This window comes from Cydia splendana, chromosome 5 (assembly GCF_910591565.1).
Source record: "Cydia splendana chromosome 5, ilCydSple1.2, whole genome shotgun sequence".
Classification (NCBI taxonomy): Eukaryota; Metazoa; Arthropoda; class Insecta; order Lepidoptera; family Tortricidae; genus Cydia; species Cydia splendana.
This window is the reverse complement of record NC_085964.1, coordinates 23,232,153-23,254,999: the sequence shown is the minus strand read 5'-3', so window position 1 is coordinate 23,254,999 and position 22,847 is coordinate 23,232,153. Positions and strand designations below refer to the sequence as shown.

Here is a 22,847-nt window from a genome sequence, read left to right as displayed (position 1 = left end):
GATAAAACGTCGAGGGTTTCACAGCACGAGAGTGAAGTCTTGAAGAAATACCAGAAATATTTTAAAATTTAGAAGCAATAAATTTATACCACATCTCTAGATTCAATAAACTAGTGCCTTAGGATTTTACCAATAACCATAGTTTAGTGAACCTTATTTATAATCTGTGTTAATATATTGTAAAGATTTTGTTTACACATGCAATTCATACAAACGATTACATACAATAGCCATTCATTGTACAAAATTAATATTATATTAAACTTATTTATTATTTAAAAAAATATTAGTGGGAAGTGACATGTATTGTTAAATAATTAGAATGTAATTTAAATATCAAAATTAACTTAATGTCACAAATCAGATCTCGAACATGATTTAACTTGATATAGGTGAAAATCTTATAAATAGCTAAGTTTTCTACCTATTACGACTAGGCTTGCGACTTAAATATAAAATATGTAAATTTGGCAAGCAGTATTTGCCATAAAGTTTTTCTTAATGTCACATATTTATATATAGCGCGTTTAATTTGTCGGGTCAATCAATATTTTCTTGTAACTCAATGCCATGGTTATATTCTCTAAAATATGAATACCCAGGGGCCCGTTTCTCGAATAGTATTAGACTAATATTATTAGTCCATGAACAGTCAAATTGTGGTTACCATTACCAGTTACCATGGCAACACTAATAATATTAGTCTAATCTTGGGCCCGTTTCTCGAACGATATTAGTCTATTATTATTAGTGTGTTGCCATGGTAACCCATACGATTTGACAGTTCGTGGACTAATATTATTAGTCTAATATCGTTCGAGAAATGGGCCCCTTTTGTCAGTGGCAAAAATTAGTTAAGCTCTGGTTTCCTAGGATAGCGGTGCCGTCATATAGCGACCGTCTCCATACAAAATACTACGACATTCATATGTAGCCGTTATATTTTATATGGAGCCGGCCGCTATATGACGGCACCGCTATCCTAGGAAAACCGAGCTTTAGACCAAGACAAGTCTGCAACGATTTTGATAGCACGTATAATTTCATAGAAGTTTGACGTTTAAAATAACACTTGCACTGCGTGTGCTATCAAAATCGTTGCAGACTTTTATGGTCTAACTCTATGAATGTGTATGTTTTCCCATTTGTTGACCGCCACCATATATGGAATGTTTTATATGAAAACACCTATTCCTATACCGGTGGGGACAAATGGGAAATACACCATGAATTTGTTTAGATATTATTGTAATGGTAGGCTTGCTAGCCCGGATATATTTCATAGACTGAAATAAATTGTAATATTACTTATTCCTGTTGTTTCTTTTTTACATGTTTTATTTCACTTGCCTATTAAACCAACAGACATGTTAGTTTTGGTCAAATCTTGGAACCGCTATTACAACTGATGTCCCGCCGGAAAGTTCCCAGAATTGGGAATATTACGTAAACTGCGTAGCCACTATCACAAACTATAAACGGTGTGCCTTGTTTGAAATAAAACCAAAATTGTATTCACATGTATTTATTACCAAGTAACTTAAATACAATGGAATATTAAGTAAACGTCTCGCTGTAACAGATAAACTTAAATGTAACCTTAAACAAAATTCTTAAACACCTATCGAGGAGTGCCATTGCAAAGTAGACTTTCTTGTTATAGATTTAAAGTTAGTATTTGTTTTTAACGATTGGAAGTTGATAAGCGAAAATGGTCTTTAAGGCACTATACAGTTACAGGGAACAGAAAAGGTGTTTATTTAATAAAATATGCATAACAATATAATTATGACGATATTTCGAGGTTAGAACGTAACAATATGATTAAAGTTGTTTACAGTAACTATTAAATTTATAAATGGAGATAGTAGTATTTTATTGATATGCGGCAGTTTGTGTCCGCTATTTTGTCGCGACACAAACTGCGAAATCGCCGTGAAGTGCGAGTGTGGAGTCATACGTCAACGTCGCGATATGTTCGCTCCGCAAACTCGCGCCGCGATTCACGCACATAGTCTGTAGGGGGCTTTAGACAATGTATAAGGTATAATAAGTAGGTATACATGTAGAACATTAGTGGTGATTTACTCGGGTTTGTCCTTGTCGGTGTCGGGCGGCGCGGGGGAGGGGTCGGGCTCTGCGGGGGAGGGCTGCAGCGTGATGGTGGCTGTCGCCTCTGAGGCCGCCCCATCCTGTGAACAACGTACGTCATTTTTATTCTATAATCTATTTTGTGTCCCATTGCTGGGTCAAGAACTCCCCTTCCTTCCGTCACTCGTCACGATTTGATGCATGCTGAACCAGTCGCTGCAAAATGCGTCGCCATCTCTTACGGCTCGGCCACGACATCGAGCGACTTGCGACGGCGGGAGCGGTAACCATAGGTTGGAGCGTGACACAGCGATCGGACCTTTCGCTCCAACCTATGGTTATCGCTCCCGCCGTCGCAAGTCGCTCGCTCGGGTCTGCCTCTGCCCCAGCTAACCTGCAGAGAACATTCGGTAGCCAGTTTGGCCCGCCGTTACGGGCGTATTTGGCAGACGTGAATACGAAACAAAATTTGATCAAGCCCTGCACTGGTCTCGGGACCAGAGGGCCTACCGCAAACCTCTTAGTACGTTCGTTCGTCTATTTGTGACGTTCTCAATCGAAAGCTACCACATTATCGCTTGTCATAAGGACGCTCTGGTAGATTATTCGTATAAAGATGCCAGCAAATTTCGTCTTTGTGGTAAGCAACAAAGTGGTACCTTTTGATTGAGAACGTCACAAATAAAGGTTTGCGCGACACAAACCTACTCATCCATCGTTAGAGTACTGCCGCCCGCCTGTTTGTGCCGTCTGTCCACGTGTCCGAAGCAGTGCTCGCACTAGTCACTGTCTCACTCGCACAGTATGTACAACACAAAGCTCGTCCGTCGTGACCGTACTGCCGCCCGCCTGTTTGTGCCGCTCCACGTGTCCGAAGCAGTGCTCGCACTCGCCACTGTCTCACTCGCACAGTATGTACAACACAAACCTGCTCGTCCGTCGTGACAGTACTGCCGCCCGCCTGTTTGTGCCGCTCCACGTGTCCGAAGCAGTGCTCGCACTCACCACTGTCTCACTCGCATAGTATGTACAACACAAACCTGCTTATCCATCTTTAGAGTACTGCCGCCCGCCTGTTTGTGCCGCTCCACGTGTCCGAAGCAGTGCTCGCACTCGCCACTGTCTCACTCGCACAGTATGTACAATACAAACCTGCTCGTCCGTCGTGACCGTACTGCCGCCCGCCTGTTTGTGCCGCTCCACGTGTCCGAAGCAGTGCTCGCACTCGCCACTGTCTCACTCGCACAGTATGTACAACACAAACCTGCTCGTCTGTCGTGACAGTACTGCCGCCCGCCTGTTTGTGCCGCTCCACGTGTCCGAAGCAGTGCTCGCACTCGCCACTGTCTCACTCGCACAGTATGTACAACACAAACCTGCTCATCCATCTTTAGAGTACTGCCGTCCGCCTGTTTGTGCCGCTCCACGTGTCCGAAGCAGTGCTCGCACTCGCCGCTGTCTCACTCGCACAGTATGTACAATACAAACCTGCTCGTCCGTCGTAACCGTACTGCCGCCCGCCTGTTTGTGCCGCTCCATGTGTCCGAAGCAGTGCTCGCACTCGCCACTGTCTCACTCGCACAGTATGTACAACACAAACCTGCTCGTCCGTCGTGACAGTACTGCCGCCCGCCTGTTTGTGCCGCTCCACGTGTCCGAAGCAGTGCTCGCACTCGCCACTGTCTCACTCGCACAGTATGTACAACACAAACCTTCTCATCCATCTTTAGAGTACTGCCGCCCGCCTGTTTGTGCCGATCTACGTGTCCGAAGCAGTGCTCGCACTCGCCACTGTCTCACTCGTACAGTATGTACAATACAAACCTGCTCGTCCGTCGTGACAGTACTGCCGCCCGCCTGTTTGTGCCGCTCCGCGTGTCCGAAGCAGTGCTCGCATTCGCCACTGTCTCACTCGCACAGTATGTACAACACAAACCTGCTCGTCCGTCGTGACCGTACTGCCGCCCGCCTGTTTGTGTCGTTTCTCCACGTGTCCGAAGCAGTGCTCACACTAGTCACTGTCTCACTCGCACAGTATGTACAACACAAACCTGCTCGTCCGTCGTGACCGTACTGCCGCCCGCCTGTTTGTGTCGTTTCTCCACGTGTCCGAAGCAGTGCTCACACTAGTCACTGTCTCACTCGCACAGTATGTACAACACAAACCTGCTCGTCCGTCGTGACCGTACTGCCGCCCGCCTGTTTGTGCCGCTCCACGTGTCCGAAGCAGTGCTCGCACTCGCCACTGTCTCACTCGCACAGTATGTACAACACAAACCTGCTCGTCTGTCGTAACAGTACTGCCGCCCGCCTGTTTGTGCCGCTCCACGTGTCCGAAGCAGTGCTCGCACTCGCCACTGTCTCACTCGCACAGTATGTACAACACAAACCTTCTCATCCATCTTTAGAGTACTGCCGCCCGCCTGTTTGTGCCGATCTACGTGTCCGAAGCAGTGCTCGCACTCGCCACTGTCTCACTCGTACAGTATGTACAATACAAACCTGCTCGTCCGTCGTGACAGTACTGCCGCCCGCCTGTTTGTGCCGCTCCGCGTGTCCGAAGCAGTGCTCGCATTCGCCACTGTCTCACTCGCACAGTATGTACAACACAAACCTGCTCGTCCGTCGTGACCGTACTGCCGCCCGCCTGTTTGTGTCGTTTCTCCACGTGTCCGAAGCAGTGCTCGCACTCGCCACTGTCTCACTCGCACAGTATGTACAACACAAACCTGCTCATCCATCTTTAGAGTACTGCCGTCCGCCTGTTTGTGCCGCTCCACGTGTCCGAAGCAGTGCTCGCACTCGCCGCTGTCTCACTCGCACAGTATGTACAATACAAACCTGCTCGTCCGTCGTAACCGTACTGCCGCCCGCCTGTTTGTGCCGCTCCATGTGTCCGAAGCAGTGCTCGCACTCGCCACTGTCTCACTCGCACAGTATGTACAACACAAACCTGCTCGTCCGTCGTGACAGTACTGCCGCCCGCCTGTTTGTGCCGCTCCACGTGTCCGAAGCAGTGCTCGCACTCGCCACTGTCTCACTCGCACAGTATGTACAACACAAACCTGCTCGTCTGTCGTAACAGTACTGCCGCCCGCCTGTTTGTGCCGCTCCACGTGTCCGAAGCAGTGCTCGCACTCGCCACTGTCTCACTCGCACAGTATGTACAACACAAACCTTCTCATCCATCTTTAGAGTACTGCGCCCGCCTGTTTGTGCCGATCTACGTGTCCGAAGCAGTGCTCGCACTCGCCACTGTCTCACTCGTACAGTATGTACAATACAAACCTGCTCGTCCGTCGTGACAGTACTGCCGCCCGCCTGTTTGTGCCGCTCCGCGTGTCCGAAGCAGTGCTCGCATTCGCCACTGTCTCACTCGCACAGTATGTACAACACAAACCTGCTCGTCCGTCGTGACCGTACTGCCGCCCGCCTGTTTGTGTCGTTTCTCCACGTGTCCGAAGCAGTGCTCACACTAGTCACTGTCTCACTCGCACAGTATGTACAACACAAACCTGCTCGTCCGTCGTGACCGTACTGCCGCCCGCCTGTTTGTGCCGTTTCTCCACGTGTCCGAAGCAGTGCTCGCACTCATCCTCACTGTCTTCCGAGTCTGATTCGCCGAACGCCTTCGGCTTCTCGTAGATACAGCAACCTGGAAAACGTTGGTATTGGTTGGTTGGTATTCGAGTTCAAAGCTGTGGGTAGTAAAATTATTATTTTATTTATTTATTTTTAAATTCATTACATTTCACAGCATAACAATAGTATCCCAAAGCACTGATGTGAAAACAATAGACAATTTCATACACATAGTCAAAATTAACATATAACAGAAGAAGGCCTAGTGGGTAGTGACCCTGTGATGCCGATGGTCCCGGGTTCGAATCCCTGTAAGGGCATTTATTTGTGTGATGACACAGATATTTGTTCCTGAGTCATGGTTGTTTTCTATGTATTAAAGTATTTATATATTATATATGTCGTTGTCTGAGTACCCACAACACAAGCCTTCTTGAGCTTACCCTGGGGCTTAGTCAAATTTGTGTAAAAATGTCCTATAATATTTATTTATTTATTCATCATCTCGCAGAACCTTAAGCATTCCGCACACACGTCCAACCATCCACTCGCAAACCCATCACAGCTTGGTGCTGATTCGAGGAGCGAGTTTATCAGGTGCAAGGCTTGAACAAGCGGTTTTCGGCGGGACACAATACTGGTAGGTATTTAACTACCTAGAAAGTTTAAAGGTTCCGTCACACAGGCGCGTTTTCCGGGCGGGGCGTGAGCGTTTTATACGTAAAAGCGGTGCACCCCGCCCGGAAAACGAGCCTGTGTGACGAACCCTTAAAGCTCTCCTGAAAGTATTTTTTTTTCAGGATCGGCGTAACACTTACACTTGGACTTCTTCTTATTCATGTGTTCATTGTCGACGGTGTCGTCCGTCCAGACGACCTTCTTACGCGACTTGCGCGGCCGGAGTGTTATCACCGCTACCGGCTCTGCGGGCTGAGAGAACAACAAATTTACCTTATAAACATGTTAAACTAAGTAACAATAAAAACAGATACAATAAAAACCGGCCAAGTGCGAGTCGGACTCGCCCACCGAGGGTTCCGTACTTTTTAGTATTTGTTGTTATAGGGGCAACGTAAATACATCTGAAAATTTCAACTGTCTACAATTCTACACTGAAAAAAATATGATCTACTGAGCACACATTAAAGTGATTTCATTAAGATTAACTGCTATTACAATATCAACTAATGTACGTTCGTTGGTACGTAACGTACAAACAGTAAACTTTACTACTTGGTTCAATAGGCTCATATGAAACTGCATGTTTAAAGCATTAAATGTTTATGCAATTTCAATTGTTTTAAACGATTTTTTTTCTCAATGTAGCTATCACGATACATGCAGCCTGGTGACAGACAGACGGACAGACAGACAGACGGACAGAGGAGTCTTTCCCGTTTTTACCCTTTGGGTAGAACCCTAAAAAGGGCAGCAAAAGTATAGTCAGCTAAATGAAATCCCGAGTAATTTAAGAACAATGTCAAGGTAAAATTAAAAGCTTTGAATCTCGTTTTCTCAAAGAGGGGTAGGTACGCAAACCAGGGGTTCGCAGGACACACCCTTTCCGAAATAGGATTAAGGGTAAACCTGGCTCAATACTTCGAAAGCTGAGAATATAAATAAATAAGTGCGCATTCACCGGGCCACATAACGTAAACCCTCTTGAGAGCAGGAACCGAATACCGGTATACAGTGTGGAAAGATAAGTCGGGCCCTGGAGGGAAACTACCTTAAATCCTTAAGCTGGCTCATTTTACTTAAAGGAGACATTCCTTTATTTTTAAAAAGAAACAAAACTGCATTCAAAGATTTTCTAAAACTCCCTTGCCTCGCCCGGGACTCGAACCGACTAAAAATTCCAAAAAATAAATACTCGCAATTTTATTCTACTACTCGATTAATACAGTTAATGTTAACGATAACATTTCTCCAAGAAACATTAGGTCTTAGACTCGTCTGCCGTACAAAATATCCATAAAATCTAATATTTAGTACTCAAGATTTTTTTAGACAAGCCAAATTGAAGAAAAAAAGAAAAATCTTTAAATGCAGTTTTGTTTCTTTTTAAAAATAAAGGAATGTCTCCTTTAAGTAAAATGAGCCAGCTTAAGGATTTAAGGTAGTTTCCCTCCAGGGCCCGACTTGTCTTTCCACACTGTATTTTTCATAAAAATTAACCGGTATTCAATTTCGGTATCTCGGTTGTTTATGTACCTATATTTTTGCACTTAATTTAGCTAATCTGATCAATCATTATCCTTACCTAAATACTATTCTATAATATCAAAGAAATAAATTGTGAATCTGTACAAGATCTGTCAGTCTGTACGAGATTAGGATGGCCCTGAAGCAGCTTAAGAACAACAAGGCGCCGGGCAAAGACGGAATCACTTCAGAGCTTCTGAGAGCGGGTGGAACACCGGTACTTAAACTCCTCCAGAAGCTCTTTAATTCCGTCTTGTCCGAGGGCATAACGCCTGAAACATGGAATAGAGGCGAGGTGGTGCTGTTCTTCAAAAAAGGTGATAACAACCTATTGAAGAACTACAGACCCATCACGCTTCTGAGCCATGTCTATAAGCTGTTTTCAAGGGTCATCACGAACCGTCTCGAACACAGACTTGATGACTTCCAGCCTCCCGAACAAGCCGGTTTCCGAAAAGGCTATAGTACCATAGACCACATCCATACGCTGCGGCAAGTTATACAGAAGACCGAAGAGTATAACTTGCCATTATGCTTAGCCTTTGTGGACTATGAGAAAGCCTTCGATTCGGTGGAAACATGGGCGGTGCTTGAGTCTCTTCAGCGATGCCATATTGACTATCGGTACATCGAAGTGTTGAAGTGTTTGTATAGTAACGCCACCATGTCGGTCCGAGTACAAAAGCAGAGCACGAGGGCGATTCCATTCCGAAGAGGCGTAAGGCAGGGAGACGTTATCTCTCCGAAACTGTTTACTGCCGTAATGGAAGACGCCTTCAAGCTCCTGGAATGGGAAGGACTTGGCATCAACATCAACGGCGAATACATCACTCACCTTCGGTTTGCCGACGATATCGTAGTCATGGCAAAGTCGATGGAGGAACTCAGCATGATGCTCGATGACCTCAACCGAGTTTCACAACGGGTGGGCTTGAAAATGAACATGGACAAGACGAAACTTATGTCAAATGCCAATGTTGTGCCCATCCCAGTCTCTGTTGGGAACTCGGTACTCGAAGTTGTTGACTCGTACATCTACCTAGGACAAGTAGTCCAATTAGGTAGGTCCAACTTCGAGAAAGAGGTCAACCGCCGAATCCAACTCGGTTGGGCAGTGTTCGGGAAACTACGTAATGTCTTTTCGTCCGACATACCTCAGTGCCTCAAGACGAAAGTCTTTAATCAATGTGTGTTACCAGTGATGACTTACGGCTCCGAAACGTGGTCTTTCACTATCGGCCTCATCTCAAAACTCAAAGTCGCTCAACGAGCTACGGAGAGGGCTATGCTCGGAGTTTCTCTACGTGATCGAATCAGAAATGAGGAGATCCGTAGACGAACTAAAGTCACCGACATAGCCACATTGCACGCAGAGAAGATGGCCGATGGGGTCGAAAAGTGCTCGAGTGGAGACCACGGACTAGCAAGCGCAGCGTAGGACGTCCACCTACAAGATGGACAGACGATCTTGTTAAGGTCGCCGGAAGACGCTGGATGCGGGTCGCTTCCAACCGGCACGTATGGAGGTCCAAGGGGGAGGCCTATGTTCAGCAGTGGACGTCTTATGGCTGAGATGATGATGATGAAATTGTGAATGCTATGAGATATTTTGATTTTTAGTTATACCGGTAACGGTCCCTGCTTGAGAGAGGCCTGTATCTTACGGAGGGACGTGTAGGTATATAAACTGGTAATGATGTTGATACTTACAGTAAACACTTTTTTGCCATAGGTAAGAAATAAGATCTTAGATGTCATAAATATTAAATTAATGTATAAGTAAGACCACGTGAGCAAGTCTGCTAACTAAACCACAATGTGAAATGAATACAAATGAAGTGAAGATTGTTTACATTGAAATGAGTTTACCTCCACTTTTATAGTTTCACAAATACACTAATTTTATTATTATTACGTCAATAATAAGAAATCTAGGTATTTAAATCAAAATTCACTGAACTGTTGAATTGAATAGGTTCTAAAGAGAATAAATTGATTTCAAACAATGTTGAGTAGCATTGTTTTCTTATCAACATCTTAAGGCGACGGTAGCGGTGGGTAAAATTTCAGATTCTGTCAATTTACCCCATTTCACACACAAGCGCACTTCACGCACACTACCTCACTTTACTGGGACAGGTCAGTGACCCATCATGTTTTTTTAAGATTGGACTTTTAGTTTAGTATTGACCACTAGCCTCCTTTGAGGGTAAAAGCGTTCCATTTAAAGATGAAAGAGAAACAATGCATTTAATCTTGCTTTCCTTGTCTGTTCATGTCACACGTGACGCACCTATAATTCATTTGATTGTTGACTGTTTTACTACCTAATATTGCTTTGTCGAGATACGCGTTTTGTACAATTAAAGCGAATAAAACAAGATGTCATTAAGACAGATGTAAAATGTTATTTACTACTCTATACGGTTTTTCATAAGGTGCAATATCCATTCAATGGGAATTTAAATAAATAAAGTTTCGGCAGGGTGGCAATTCCATTTTGGCGGATAAAGCGAAACAGAGTAGTTCTATCGAACCTGCTTACAAATTTTCACGAGAATCAGTTGAGAAATGTGATCTGCAAAGGAGAACATACAAAAGCATTTTTGCCTAAGCTGAAACCGAGACCTTTGCTAACGCTGGTTTAGGTACACCTATAAAAAATGGTTGTCCCTGCTGTAATTTTAATATCTTTATATTTCAACCGGTATAGTTTTACCTTCAAAAATAATCGGTATCGCTAAACAATAGCGGTACCTTACTACTTATACGTTCACGAAATCGGTATCTGCATAACTTGATTGTTAGTAAACTAACCTGGAAAATAATCTCAAAATCACCGAAACATTTATGTACAGTCACCTGCGATAATATGTTACGTCATTAGCGCCAACTTTGCCTCCAGGGAAACTTTGCCCAAAACGACAATTTTAAACAAATTCGTTAATGTAGAAAAATTGATAATAGTTATGGCCACCCTGCTGTTTTTAGTAGAAAATAGGTTATATTTCTGACCAAACTTGTGCATAACTGATATACCAAACTTGTCCATAACTTGACTTGGGAATTTTGAGCGAGTTGTTTAATATAGGGTATATTTCGGCGGGCAAAAAATTGATAAATAATGAATGCAAGTAGAAAAAATTGAGAACCCTTTGACAAATATTTCCGGGTTTGAGTTATAACACATGAAGCATAGATTATGTCTATTCAGATTTAAACTAAAAAGGCCTAAATACACAAAAGTTTGAGCGGTGGGCAAAGTAATCCGGTAATTTGGCATCCGTACCAACATTGCCCACCACCAAAAACGGATTAGGGTTGTCTTTTTCATCTAATTTACCCAACTTCGCAAGTAAAAGAAGGTTATGTTTGTACACTAAAATAAGTTTATAAATATATTCTGTATTTAATTTGTCTTATTATCCTTTATTTTGATATTTTATCCCGTTAACGAATGAAAAACACAACAAAAATCATATTTTTGGCCATTAAACTATTGTAACAGATTTTCTCAAAAGTGACAACCCTAGCCTTTGTAAAATGCTTAGGCGAGCCTTATTTGGAAATGGGCAAAAACGGGTAGGCAACATTGCCCAGCAAATGTATTTAAAAGTTTTACACTTATCGCTAAGCTATTAACAGGGAATGGTAGGATTGCCCAAAACCTTAAAGTGATCCTTAGACATCATCATCATACGAGCTGTATTTGAATACCAAATTGACGTGGGCAATGTTGGCGAAAACCCCGGATATCTTTGCCCGCCCTCTAAAACGCAAAAAATGGGTAAAAACACGACAAAAATTTTTTTTCTTTAAAACTGATGCATTTGATCACATAGGACGTGCTGAGCAAAAAAAAAGTCATATGATGTGATATTTATTGAGAAATTCGCGTTTAAAAAAAAAAGCGGGCAAAGTTGGTGATAATGACGGTACCTACTCTTCGAAGGCCGCAAAAATATGTGACATGCTCTTATGGTTCTACAAATAAGATCGTGTCAGATATATTTGCGGCCTTCGTTGTGTAACATAAATTGCAGGTGACTGTACATTTGGAATAATTATTTTATTTAGTTTCAACGAAAGTTTCAAGTTTAGTACGAAAATACTTCAGATATGCAATATGCACAAAATGTAGATCTAATCGAAATAAAACATTGCTTTTTATAGTAAATTTATAAAACATTCGATAATAGGTATACATAACAATAACCAGTCCACAGCGCTAATTGGCCTGTAAGCTTCATCTCGGTCTCCAAAGCCGCAAAAACTCGCTAGTACTTAGTGCTGGTCTAGCCGTTATTTTTTCTTGAAGATTTTCAGAGAACAGCACGTACACGCATTATACATATAGACGGAACGAACGGCATAATCATAATAATTTATTAGTCGCAATCCATGGTATTACAGATCTAGGTACAAGACTTTCAGGTATTACTTATACGAATTACATAACTCTTCCTGGCAATATTTTAAGATAAATTTCTATAATATAATACAAGATTACAATTGTCATCAAAATTCATTGACGTACAGAAGTCAAATACGTTTTTAAAATGACGCAAAATGATACCAGCATAATAAAAATTGATCCCAATCAGTAAAGATGAGTCTTTAAACTTTTTTCATTTTAAGCGAGTTTTGAAGGAACATAATACTTAAATTCGACTGTAATCGTATTGTTTTAAGATAGTTTACTGCGGTTTTCAAGCATTATGACCCGTAAATAAGAGCAAATCAAATTTAAATGAGACGCGAGCTGATATTTATGTACCCTATTTTTTGAAATACAATTTATCTACTGGTATGCTTTCTCGTGTGCGTATATGATTTAATGTCAATATAATTGTCAAAAGCAAGAAAATCAAGCTGTCATTTTCATTTGAAGAAGTACACGTGTGCTCCGGTGTAGCCCCAACGGGCATCTGACTTGAAGAAGAATTTTGAGTGATGTCGTCAATGTATGGAAATTGTTCGAAAGTTTACATTTGAGATTGAATTTCTCTGTTGTCTTTGTGAGTAAAAATATAAATTCGTAATAAATTGGTACCTGAATTATCTAGCTTTCAAAATCATACAATAATTCAATTACTGTCAAAGACAAAATTGTTTTGCTTCTGTCTCAAACGGAACTCCATATTTAGATTTTTTGATACTTTTAGTGTCGATTTGTAGAGAATAACAGCAAATTAAAAATATAATGGCATGAAGAGTCGGTACACGGTTTCTTCATGAAAAAATTTACGTGTAATTGAATGCAATTATTAAACATTTATTGAACAAATTATGGTTACAAAGTGAGGTCTAAATCGAAAACGTCATATACCGGCCCCTTAAGAAAGTAAAAAGAAAACATTTACCTACAAATACGATTAGATTACATATTATTTTTATGTGACAGTGGTAACTTTTATAATAGACTCGAGTAAACAAAACCAGCGTAATACGCCTCAAGTCTATGTTCTTAAGGTTTAAATTTAAATGTATTCCAATATACGTTATCAAGACCACAAGTCTAGCATATTTGAGGAACTAATTCTTATGTATTTGGGTTATAACTCACGTTTCGAACCCTTGTGCCGCCCACCATATAAAATTATTGCTAGGGAAGTTTGAACCTAGTTGTACTTTTAATTGGGTTGAATTTCATTTTTTTGAATATTTTATGTGACAAACGAAATGCTACTTTGTTCGTTTTTATGAAAGTTGATATTCCATTGAAATGGAGTGTGCATCGTAATGTACATTGGGCGGCACGAGTGATAAGTTCCTAAAGATACTTTACATCAAGATATTTATTTGAACGCCAGTTTCTAAATACAAGGAAAGGCCTAGGAACTTATTAAAATACACGTGTAATTGTAAAACGTATTTATTAACAAATGTTTACTTTTGTAAATACGGTGTAAACTCCATATAGTCACCCGATATAACGATTCACTCCCTATAACGTCGACATAATAGTAGTATTGGATATAGTTGCTTTACTTTAATATTAATTACTCTCTATATATTCCTCTTACAAATATAACGAAAACTCTCTATAGCGTCCAAAAACGCGGTCCCTTGAGTGTAGTTATATAGAGTTTACACTGTAATACAATTCAATCATCATCGCACAACTTTAGCGTCAAACAACCCATCTATTTTCCCATCATCATACCCAAGGAATTCCGACAAAATTTCCTTAGTATGTTGTCCAAGCGTTGGCGGAGCGGTCCTCGCATAGTTCCCACCTGCACTATATACCGTCGGCGGCCCTACCAGCTTTACCGACCCAACTGCTGGATGAGGCAGCTCTTTTACCAACCCTATAGCTTTTACATGCTCATCTTCGAATACATCCTTCATCTTATTAACAGGACCATTTGGAAACGAGGCGTTTTTGAATAATTTCGTCCATTCTTTATTAGTTTTAGTTTTGATAACTTCACTTAAAATCTTTATTATTTCATCTCTGTTCTTAACTCTGTCTGAGTTATCTTTGAATCGATCATCGTTAATCAATTCCTCTTTCTTAATGATTGTACAGAAATCTGCAAATTGAGCGTTAGACCCTGTACCGATGACTAACTCTCCATCTTTAGTTTCAAACGCTTGGTAAGGTACTAAATTAGCATGAGCAGTACCCCAGCGTTGCACCTCGATACCGCAGTTCAAATAAACGCTAGCTAAATTAATCATGCTTGAAATTTGTGTGGAAAGTAAATTGCAGTCGATTTTCTGTCCTTTCCCGGTTTTTTGTCTGTGGTAAAGGGCAGCCATGATGGCGCCGAAGGAGTGTAGGCCGGTGGTTAGGTCGGTTATGGCGACGCCGGGCTTGACGGGGCGGCCGTTGCGTTCGCCGGTCGCGTTCACGAGGCCGCCCATTGCTGCGGCCACGACATCGTAACTGAAAGGTTATTAGTTAGCAGCAACTTAAATTAAAAAAAAGGTAATACAGCTATAATTGGATCAAGCTGACTTTGGATGACATTTGCAATGACGAAGTGTGGCAATGTCAGCATCAATGTCAAATTTGTATGAAATGTGACGATTATATATGACGTTACCTATGAAAAGGGACCTTATTGTCGATGGCGCTTACGCCATTAATAACGATGCTCCGATATAAGGTCTCTTTTTATAGATAATGCCCCATATAATACTTATGTTGTGCTATAATATAAATTATATATAACTCTATAATATCAATAATCTCTAGACAATTCACATTTCCAGTTAGTTATGTATTTTCTTTCTTTTCTTACTTTGTATGTATTTTAATGTATTTCTCATTATTTCCTTTGTATTTGAGACCTAGTCTTACCCTGGTTTATTAGCGTAAGGCCCCATGGGCCCGAAGCCAGTGATAGCGCAGTATATCAGCTTGGGGTTGATTTGGCTGAGCCTCTCGAACCCGACCTGCATCTTATCCAACTTTCCCGGCAAGAAGTTTTCCACCATCACATCACACTTCTTGGCTAAGTCATACATCACATTCTTCCCTGAAATTCAATTTAGATTTCCTTCAAAGCTAATTTTTTAAATTCAAAAGTTAATGTGTTCAACTTACATTAACATTACCGGATTAAAAAGTATTTCATCTCAGAAAGGTTAGTAATAAGAACAAACAACAGTCTGTTAATAAAGTCTGTATATTATTAAATAACAATTTAAAAAAGATCAAAGTTTATTTTGAGAGCAATCATAGATGTTTTATCAAGGCTACATAATCTTTGATAACATTTATCATATACTCAGGTGTTCAATGTTCATAAGATCTTTGGTTAAGTGTTTTTGATAATATAAGATATTTATTGAACTTTACACCAGACCTATTAGAAAAGGAAAAGAAATTCTTGGGACTTATGTGCCTTGAAACTTTTCTTTAACACTTGCGTGGTTGTAGCAAGAGTGACAGGGACATTTAAAAAAAAAAAAAAACAACCATTTAACATGCGCACTATGGCACTGGAGCAAACAGCCAAACCCATTGCAAACCTTTTTAACAATATCCAAGTTACGGATGTCAAAGTACTAAATCTAGAAACAGCCTACCTTCTTGTGACTTCAAGTCCAAACAAATACTCTTCTTATTCCTGTTCACTGCTAAAAAGTAGAACGAGTCCTTGTTGCTATCACCCTTCATGAAGGGAGGCCCCCATTTCCTGCTCTCATCCCCATCAATACTCTCCACCTTTATCACGTTCGCCCCCAAGTCCCCAAGGGTCATAGTGCAGAACGGACCAGCCACGATCCTGGTCAAATCTAACACGTTCACATCGCTCAAAAGCCCAGGTAACTTCGTCGAATAATCCGCCGTTGATAAGCAAAATTGCTTGGACGGAATAAGAATTCTTTTAAACATGGCCATAATATTATCTTGTCACGATCGAATGCAAATGAGCACTATAACTAACATACGGTCTGTTATCTCGTCAGATACATGAGTAAACAATAGTAGACAAAGTACCTCTTGGATCTGAGATGGGACGGTCGCTACCGCAGTGCTCGTGGTCGCCATTTCTTCAGGTCGCAGTCGCTCACCCATCAAATAAATTTGCACGTAAACATGAAACAATTTTCTCACATTATAAGCTGGTAAATATTAAGTTGTTAGCATGTGACTGCCGTAAACCGAGATTGATTGAATTTCGGATTTTTATTATCTTCAATTTGACAGGAATGACAGGTTTGCTCAGCTCTGAGAGTGACAGTGACGGGCGTTAAAGCAGTTCAGATACTTTTTTGTTTAAAATAGCACTAAAAATTTTGCGGAAATTTACATATTATTAAAATTCAATCAAATATAAATAAAATTTTATTAATTTAATAATTTATAGTACAAAAGTATCGTAGTTATGGTACAATAATTTAATTTTCTTTAAAGTCTGAATTTGATGGCTTATATTTGATTAAATAGTTTCAGAACGTACACATACACTAAAACGTCAGAGTGACATTTGTTTCCCTTGATTCCCTTCCCGTGTATGTTTTTGTTCAATCATAACGCATATTATTTATTGAATTTTATTTGATACCAAGGTTTGATAATCACCTAAAGCCATGGAAAAAGAATTAGATAGAGTAATCGAAGAGATAATGGCCACGCCGAACGTGAACGGTTGCCTAGTCGCGGACCACCAAGGGCTCTGTTTGGCGTCGAAGGGTGCGGCGCACGTTGACTCGGCGGGCGTAGTCGTGGCGATATCGGAGCAGGCCTGCAAGATACAGCCCAACCTGAAGCCGCCGACCGTCTGTCTGGAGACCGACACCAAACAGTGCCTCATACAGCGGCACGGGACGATCACGGGAGCCATTTTCAAGCAAAAGGCTTAGTAAGTCTACTGATCTTATTGTTCTGTAAGACTGTTTTGAAAAGAGTTAGCCATTTGCTTATCATTATCCACCATGCCGCTCATTCCCTGGCTTAAAACACAATGATCCCTACCAAACACCTGTTAATATCTTATTTTTATAATGGGAGAGTTGCCTGACTATTATTATGCATGATAGGAAATGCTGATCAAGTTTACAGTATCATAATAGACAGTAGTGTAATTGGAATTCTGGTATCGTCTTGGGTCGTCCCATTTGTTTTTCGTCACATTCTTAAATTAGTCCTATTCTGCTTTCGTCACTCATTCTACATTCGTCACAATCGTCGGTGGCTTTCAATGTAGAATGAGTGACGAAAGCAGAATAGGACTAATTTAAGAATGTGACGAAAAACGAATGGGACGACCCAAGACGATACCGGAATTCTAATATTTTGTTTATTTTATTGTTGCAGGTACCATCACCCACACTGCTAACTGACAGTTCATAAACCTTATTACAACAGGCGTAAGGTCCACCGATGGACAGTTAAGAGTGTTGCTGTTTGTACAATGGTACAATGGTACTTGTTAATGAACAAGACCAACTTATGTAAATTATATTAGAGTTAGACCAAGAAAAGTCTGCAGCGATTTCATAACCCACGCAGTCCAACTATTTTTTGTATGTCATAATTTCTTTGAATTTTCACATTTAAAATAAGACTTGCACTGCATGGGCTATCAAATCCGCTGCAGACTTTTCTTGGTCTGACTCTAATACTTTATTATAATCTACTATCATCATCCAATTCAACCAAGGAGCTCTATAATATGAAGCAGTGGGTTGTAAAGAATATACTGTGATTGTGAGATTAGCATTGCTATGTTGTCCATGTCTGGATTTATCAGTCTAGTCTGGTCCAATTTTTATCTGTCCAGCCTGTGCATCTTATGTGAAGATCTTGTGATTCTTGTCTAAAACCTAAAAAGCAGTGCCCGACCGAAACATTTTTTTATACTCTAGTATCGGCGAAAGCTTTAGAAACATGATTTTTATTCTGAAACTTGGCACTACCGAAAATACAATTTTGGAGATAAGGTCAGTTTTATGGCAGAAACTGAACCTTTGGCCAAAACATAATTTTTATGCTGAAACCTTCCAAAACCTTAACTTCAGTCAGACACTACTAAGAAGTAAAAACTGTAATTCTATTTTATTGGAACACAACTTCCTTGTAAATGTCCCTCTTTTTAACATAGGGCTTAGCAATAGCAACCTTAACTAAAGTTTTATTTAGTCTATAAATTTTACATTTTTCAAATATTTTACTTTGATGATCCTTTGATAAGTCGCAAAGGGCATGACATAATTGTTATACTTCTGTAAAAATTCCAATAGATTATTTATAAGGTTGAATATAAAAAGAAAATTTGAATCTAAGACAATGTATAATGTAGCTTAATATTTGTAATATAATCTATTATAAGTTTATTACTACAATGTTTCTTTTACGAACCGTAGAACTCCTTGCTTACTTGGTTAACCAATTAATACAAAATTGGTAAGCAGTCACCTAGCCTATGGCTCAACTTCAGCAGTGCCATATGCATGTTTCCATACTTTCATCCAGTGTGGTTGATAGTACAGTCACCAGCAATAATATGTTACTCTTTGAGGGCCCAAAAATATGTGACACACTCTTATGGCTCTACAAATAAAATCGTGTCAGATATTTTCGCGGCCTTCTTAATTTTTTTTTAATCTCATTTATTTTATAAAACTTTACAATACACTACAAAGTCATAGTCATTATCAAATAAATAGTTAATTTCACGGAAGAAAGAATGAGCGCGCCGCGCTCTGTTAATTTATGTTACAACACATTCTCATTCCTATGGTAACAAAAGTGTTGCAATATATTTGACCACTTCGCCTGTCACTATTTCATGCTGACTGTACTTATTCCTAGATATTTTAAAACAATTGTGAGACTGTATTCCTCTGATGTAAAATTTACATTAAACATGATTCATTACCGCGGTTTGGCAAAGAGGCGGCGGATGACGAAATATGATTTATTGCCGGAATATTATTTACGACTACGAGCATACCGAAAAACTCTCAGATCTGTTATGCTACATAACAGTATTATCGTGAATTATAAAAAGTTACGCTCAGAATAGAATTTATTACATACCCACACTTTATTATCAAATTTTGACTAATTAAATAGGTATTATCTACCTACTTAAAATGCCAAAGTAACAGCTATCAGTACGATACGAATTTACAAGTGCGACAGAGAGGCAACACGTCGAACCGTTCTGATATGTGCTTGTATCTTGTGTCCCGTTTCTTCTTCAATACATAATAGGATAAGGCTATCAACTTAGGGAAGCCTTTGGGAATCTAGTTACTGCTCTACTGGATTGTTCAACGCTACTGGATTGCATGCATACCATTTTCTACCCGTCCAAGATATCTCCGCCCCTGATCTTCCCTTACGGATGAACCTGTGTCGATGGATTTTAGAAAATGAAGAAACAAATATCCTGTGGACTGTTGAGAGTACATTTATGCGTATTGGTTTGTTCAATATCCACAACGAGCATTTTTGGAGTGAAGAAAATCCGCATTTAACTCGGAGAAACGCATATCAAACACGATTTAGTTTAAATGTTTGGGCGGGAGTTATTCATAACGTTGTTATCGGCCCTCATTTCATCGAAGGCAGATTGACTGGTATGAGTTACCTTGATTTATTACGAGAAGTTGTCCCGGAATTATTGCGAGGCGTCCCGGAGCTTTACTTAGAAAACCTGCATTATCAACATGATGGTGCACCTGCTCATTTTCATAACCGGGTTCGTGATTATTTAAATGAACAATTTCCCCAACGATGGATCGGTCGCCTTGGGCCTATTCCATGGCCACCTCGCAGCCCCGATCTCACACCGCTAGACTTTTTTCTCTGGGGAGAGGTAAAACGGTCGGTGTATGAGCAAGAATCTAACACCGTAGAAGAGCTACGCCAGCGAATCATTTTAGCCTTTGAAACGGTTAAGCAAAATCACTTTGCTCTAAATGGCAATCTTAGACGACGGGCAGAATTGTGCATACAGGAACAGGGTTCACATTTTGAACAACTTTTGAAGTAGATTTAGTGTTGTAAATTTTGTGTTAATAAAGTTTTAATTTTTATTATGTATTTTACTTTTAACAAAAATACAGAATCTCATAGTACGTATCGATGGAATTTGTCGTATCTGTTTATCAGTTTTTTCATCATAACAACCCCCTTATCTGCGACGATTGTAGTCTTGTAGAGTACTTGTCATAAACAATAACAATAGGGTGACCATTGATCTGAAATCATCCCAGACTTTTTTTATTTTTTACTGTGATGACTAAAATAAGCCACAGGAATTCTGTTAGTCCTAACCTATCGTAATCCTTAGGAGAAACTAAGCTAAATGCTCCTTGCTTGCTCTACGACCCGGGAATGCGTCAGTTGACGTCTTTGGCAGTCATTCCCTTTATGCATTTGTTTTTCGTATACCTAAGGCTTACGACTGAGCGTTAATATAGAATAGACGAGGCATTCAAATGGTTAAAATTCTAAATCAATGAATCTTTGGTATATATACTGCGATGTGTGATAGTTAGACCAAGAAAAGTTTGCAGCGATTTCGATAGTCCACGCAGTGCTAGTGTTATTTTAAACGTCAAACTTCTATCAAATTATGACGTATAAATAACACTTGCACTGTGTGGGCTATCAAAATCTCTGCAGACTTTCCTTGGTCTAACTCTATACCTACTCGTAATAGGTATGCGCTCATACTCGCATAAAACGGCCCACTGATCCTGACTCCTCTGATCCGCTGCCAAATTACACAATGTCTTTACACTTTTAGCGAAGTGATCCTTGTTTACTTTTGCGGTCTGAATTAACGTCTGAACAGCTGTTGGGTGCTTTACGTTTAACACATGGGGCGAAATAAAAATTGTAGGTTTTATATTTAACTAGCTTTTGCCCGCGACTTCATCTGTGTGGAATTAGTGACAGCAGCTAAAGTAGGTATAGCGCCTGGATAATGCTAATAGCAATCATTCAATTCGCGCATTGCTTACTTCAATTATTAGGCAATTCAGGGATGATTTCCGACATAAAAACTATCCTATGTCCTTCCCCGGGACTCTATCTCTATACCAAATTTCAACTAAATCGGTTCAGCGGCTTAAGCGTGAAGAGGTAAGAGGCAGACACACTTTCGCCTTTATAATATTATTATTTATAATATTAGTATGGAAGTATGGATTTATACCTACACGTTTTAATCAAGGGCAAATGCCATATCAAAATCTTAAATCAAAATCGTTACCATGTTGGAACACTGTGTATTCAAATTAGGGTTTGTAGAGTTAGACCAAGGAAACTCTGCAGCGATTTTGATAGCCCACTAGTGCAAGTGTTATTTATACGTCATAATTACATAGAAGTTTGACGCTTAAAATAACACTTGCACTGCGTGGGCTATCAAAATCTCTGCAGACTTTTCTTAGTCTACTGTCGAACTCTACTTATTTCCAAATGGGAATTGTTTTCGGTCAATTTACAAATATGAGAAACCACTAGTCAGTCAGTAAGAACCAGGAAAACTATTCTCAACCCTTTCTTTTAATGGGTGCTAGTACCAGCGTAAAACAAAGTAAGTATGATTCTCTCTGTCTATGTTTGAAATGAAGTAGTCCGGGGCCAAACTATAAATAAGATTTTGGACTAAATATTGCTTTACTACCGTAGGTATTCCTCTCTCCTTACTGACATACATACCTAAGAATAACCCTCTCAATAACACTAGTTTCATTCAGTCCTCGATCAATGTAATCCGTTGGCTGCCGGCCAACTGGACTATTTCCGATGTACCAGCAGATCAGCGGATTTCAGTTTAAATTAAACAGATGTACCTACCATTACCAGTATTATGATTAATCCATCTACCTAGAGTTAGACCAAGAAAAGTCCGCAACGATTCTGATAGCATACGCAGTGCAAGTGTTATTTATACGTCATAATTTCACAGAAGACGTTTAAAATAACACTCGCACTGCGTGTGCTGTCAAAATCGTTGCAGATTTTTCTTGGTAACTCTACCTATCTTGGTATAAATATTAAGCGACCTCCTTTGAGGCAGTGCCAGTCAGTGGTGTCGTTAAAAACTCAATTGAAAAAGCTATGACTCTCAATCGAAGCATGGGACAGTTGCCAACTATCAAAAGTTTTTATAGGTGGCGCCAGCATAGGTTTCTACCTGTCTCTAGTTTTGTTCTATGGGATTCGGCTTAAAGGGCTAGCATCCTGGTCATAGAATAAAAAACTCAATGACATTGTAACAGTTTTTCGATCAGAGGGCTTACCGCGAACCACGTTCGACGTGTTGCCCCTCTGTCGCACTTGTAAATTTGTACGTAAGTGCGACAGGGAGGCAACACGTCGAACGTGGTTCGCGGTAGGCCCTCAGGTCAAGTGTCCGTCTTATACGAATCTTACGGTCACGTGACCTGTCGCGAGTTTAACATTTTTTCCCCATCACAAAAAGAGCACAGTGCCGCTAAAGAAGTTTTCACTTCAAAAATGATTATAAATCAAATTTAATCAG

General features: G+C 40.4%; 3 protein-coding genes across 4 annotated transcripts; 1 reads left to right on the top strand and 2 right to left on the bottom strand.

Moving 5' to 3' along the window:
- Positions 1-1,509: 1,509 nt before the first annotated feature.
- On the bottom strand, positions 1,510-16,572 carry LOC134791000 (E3 ubiquitin-protein ligase PPP1R11-like). Of its 2 annotated transcripts, none has more exons than XM_063762048.1 (4): positions 16,337-16,572; positions 6,492-6,603; positions 5,607-5,746; positions 1,510-2,192 (listed from the first exon to the last, which is right to left on the bottom strand). In XM_063762048.1, exons 1-4 carry the CDS (start codon positions 16,412-16,414, stop codon positions 2,085-2,087), a joined length of 438 nt encoding a protein of 145 aa, XP_063618118.1. In that variant the 5' UTR covers positions 16,415-16,572; the 3' UTR covers positions 1,510-2,084. The 2 variants fall into 2 exon arrangements, with proteins under 2 accessions (XP_063618118.1, XP_063618119.1); XM_063762049.1 differs by lacking the exon at positions 16,337-16,572 and adding an exon at positions 9,589-9,737.
- LOC134790955 (succinate--hydroxymethylglutarate CoA-transferase) lies at positions 13,860-16,330 on the bottom strand. The gene is made up of 3 exons (XM_063761979.1): positions 15,922-16,330; positions 15,191-15,368; positions 13,860-14,773 (listed from the first exon to the last, which is right to left on the bottom strand). Exons 1-3 carry the CDS (start codon positions 16,235-16,237, stop codon positions 13,993-13,995), a joined length of 1,275 nt encoding a protein of 424 aa, XP_063618049.1. The 5' UTR covers positions 16,238-16,330; the 3' UTR covers positions 13,860-13,992.
- Positions 16,573-16,879: 307 nt separating the features above from the next.
- LOC134791011 (ragulator complex protein LAMTOR5) lies at positions 16,880-17,202 on the top strand. The gene has a single exon (XM_063762062.1). It carries the CDS (start codon positions 16,930-16,932, stop codon positions 17,200-17,202), a length of 273 nt encoding a protein of 90 aa, XP_063618132.1. The 5' UTR covers positions 16,880-16,929.
- Positions 17,203-22,847: the final 5,645 nt, after the last annotated feature.

Bases quoted from the DNA above. Each gene is read 5' to 3' on its own strand.
- LOC134790955 (XM_063761979.1), bottom strand. From the start codon at position 16,237: ATGGCCATGTTTAAAAGAATTCTTATTCCGTCCAAGCAATTTTGCTTA. The intron at 15,369-15,921 runs GTAGGCTGTTTC...ATTGAATTTCAG, and splicing joins GGACTTGAAGTCACAAGAAG to GGAAGAATGTGATGTATGAC. The intron at 14,774-15,190 runs GTAAGACTAGGT...ATAACCTTTCAG, and splicing joins CCTTACGCTAATAAACCAGG to TTACGATGTCGTGGCCGCAG.
- LOC134791011 (XM_063762062.1), top strand. From the start codon at position 16,930: ATGGAAAAAGAATTAGATAGAGTAATCGAAGAGATAATGGCCACGCCG.
- LOC134791000 (XM_063762048.1), bottom strand. From the start codon at position 16,414: ATGGGTGAGCGACTGCGACCTGAAGAAATGGCGACCACGAGCACTGCG. The intron at 6,604-16,336 runs GTACTTTGTCTA...TTGTTCTCTCAG, and splicing joins TCCCATCTCAGATCCAAGAG to CCCGCAGAGCCGGTAGCGGT. The intron at 2,193-5,606 runs GTTTGTGTTGTA...CGTTGTTCACAG, and splicing joins CGGTCACGACGGACGAGCAG to GATGGGGCGGCCTCAGAGGC.